General features: G+C 47.7%; 1 protein-coding gene across 2 annotated transcripts in view; it reads left to right on the top strand.

Annotated features, from left to right (window-relative positions):
* PLCB1 (phospholipase C beta 1) overlaps nt 1-1,406 on the top strand; it is a 243,390-nt gene that overhangs the window by 115,621 nt on the left and 126,363 nt on the right. For both annotated transcript variants that reach the window (XM_017745250.1, XM_017745251.1), the window contains exon 5: nt 411-486. In XM_017745250.1, coding sequence (XP_017600739.1) covers nt 411-486 — 76 coding nt within the window. The remainder of the gene's footprint in view (nt 1-410; nt 487-1,406) is intronic.

Genomic DNA, 1,406 nt, shown 5'->3' with positions numbered 1-1,406 from the left:
AAGAGTGGCCAGTGATACTGAGGATGTCTCTGTTCAAATGCCCTTTGGGCACAGACATTCTGCCTCTCTGCCCTGGTTCCTTCCACTTGTGAAAATAAAAAAAACCACCATAATTTCTTTATCTCAGGGACGTGTTGTTGGGAGGATAAACAGATTGAAATTGCATGTCACTGGTGGAATGAAGAGACCAGTGATAGCTGAAATAAATACCTGCTGAGATAGGGGCTGGTGTGGGGTCGAGTTAAAACTGTGAGCACTTTTTAACTCCCCTCTGTTACTGAGCAGCCAGCAAATGGAAATACATAGCTAAAGATATAATAGGCTGCTAAGAGATACTCACTCTTTGAGCCACATGGGCCATCAAGGCATGTCTTTAAGCCAAATCCCTCTGTTTTGTCCTCGTTTTGCAGCATATACCGCTTGTTCTCCTCCGACAGAAAACGGGTAGAGACTGCGTTAGAAGCCTGTAACCTTCCTTCTTCCAGGGTAAGCATGTGCAGATCAGCACTGCTTGGATTTTGTGCTGTTTCCTCTCTACTGAGTTTGTTCAAGGCTGATCCTGCTGTGCTGGCTTTGCTGCTGGATGGGTCCTCAGCAGCAGCTCTGGCTTTCCCACACAGAGGTTCCTGATACCCATCTGAGTACCTTTGATTTGAAGTTGTTCAGGGACCAGGAGCACCTGGAAGAAGCCTGAAAGGATTCAAAGAAAGGGCGCAGAGTTTGTGTGACCTGTCCTGGAGGAATCCTGTGAGGCTTTTTAAGAATAGGTGACTGTTGCACAATTTCCAAGGCATGATTTCAGAGCAGTGTTAGCCCGAGGTGTAGCTAATGATCTACAGCTGGAGATAAGTGACAGGCTAAACCCACCATGGCTTATGTGAAAGGTGCATGAAGTCAATGTTGAAATGCTGTGGTGTGAAGCTGTTAGCACTGCAGGGATGCAGCCATTGCATCCTGCTAATCCAGGAGCTCTCCTCAGCCCCCAGAGCATTTCCAGGATGGTACCTCACCCTCAAGAAGGCTTTTTTTCAGAAGAAATGAGCTCAAGCATATGATTCCAGTTAACGCCGGAGTCACAGAATCACAGAATAGGTAAGGCTGGGAGAGACCACAGTGGGACTGTCCCACTTCCCTGCTCAAGCTGGGTTTTAATCCCAGGAAAGCTTCTTGCAGGATAATTCCTATGTTCAGGGGTCCAGGAGGTGGGGCAAAACTGTTCCGTAGCAGAGGAGAGCCTGCATCTCCTGATCCCTCCCTCGACTTATACAAAACTCTGTGCTGTGAGGTTTCCTCAACATTTGCTCCCCCAGTGGTTTAATAGAGCCCATTCCTGCAGCTCCAGAAGAACAACGGAGCAAAATCTTCACCAGCCAAACCTCAGACACCCCTTACATAGAGACTTTCCT

The sequence above is a fragment of the Corvus brachyrhynchos genome, unplaced genomic scaffold (genome assembly GCF_000691975.1).
Source record: "Corvus brachyrhynchos isolate BGI_N302 unplaced genomic scaffold, ASM69197v1 scaffold69, whole genome shotgun sequence".
NCBI lineage: Eukaryota > Metazoa > Chordata > Aves > Passeriformes > Corvidae > Corvus > Corvus brachyrhynchos.
The sequence above is the reverse complement of the archived record's forward strand: the minus strand, read 5'-3'. Positions and strand labels throughout refer to the sequence as shown.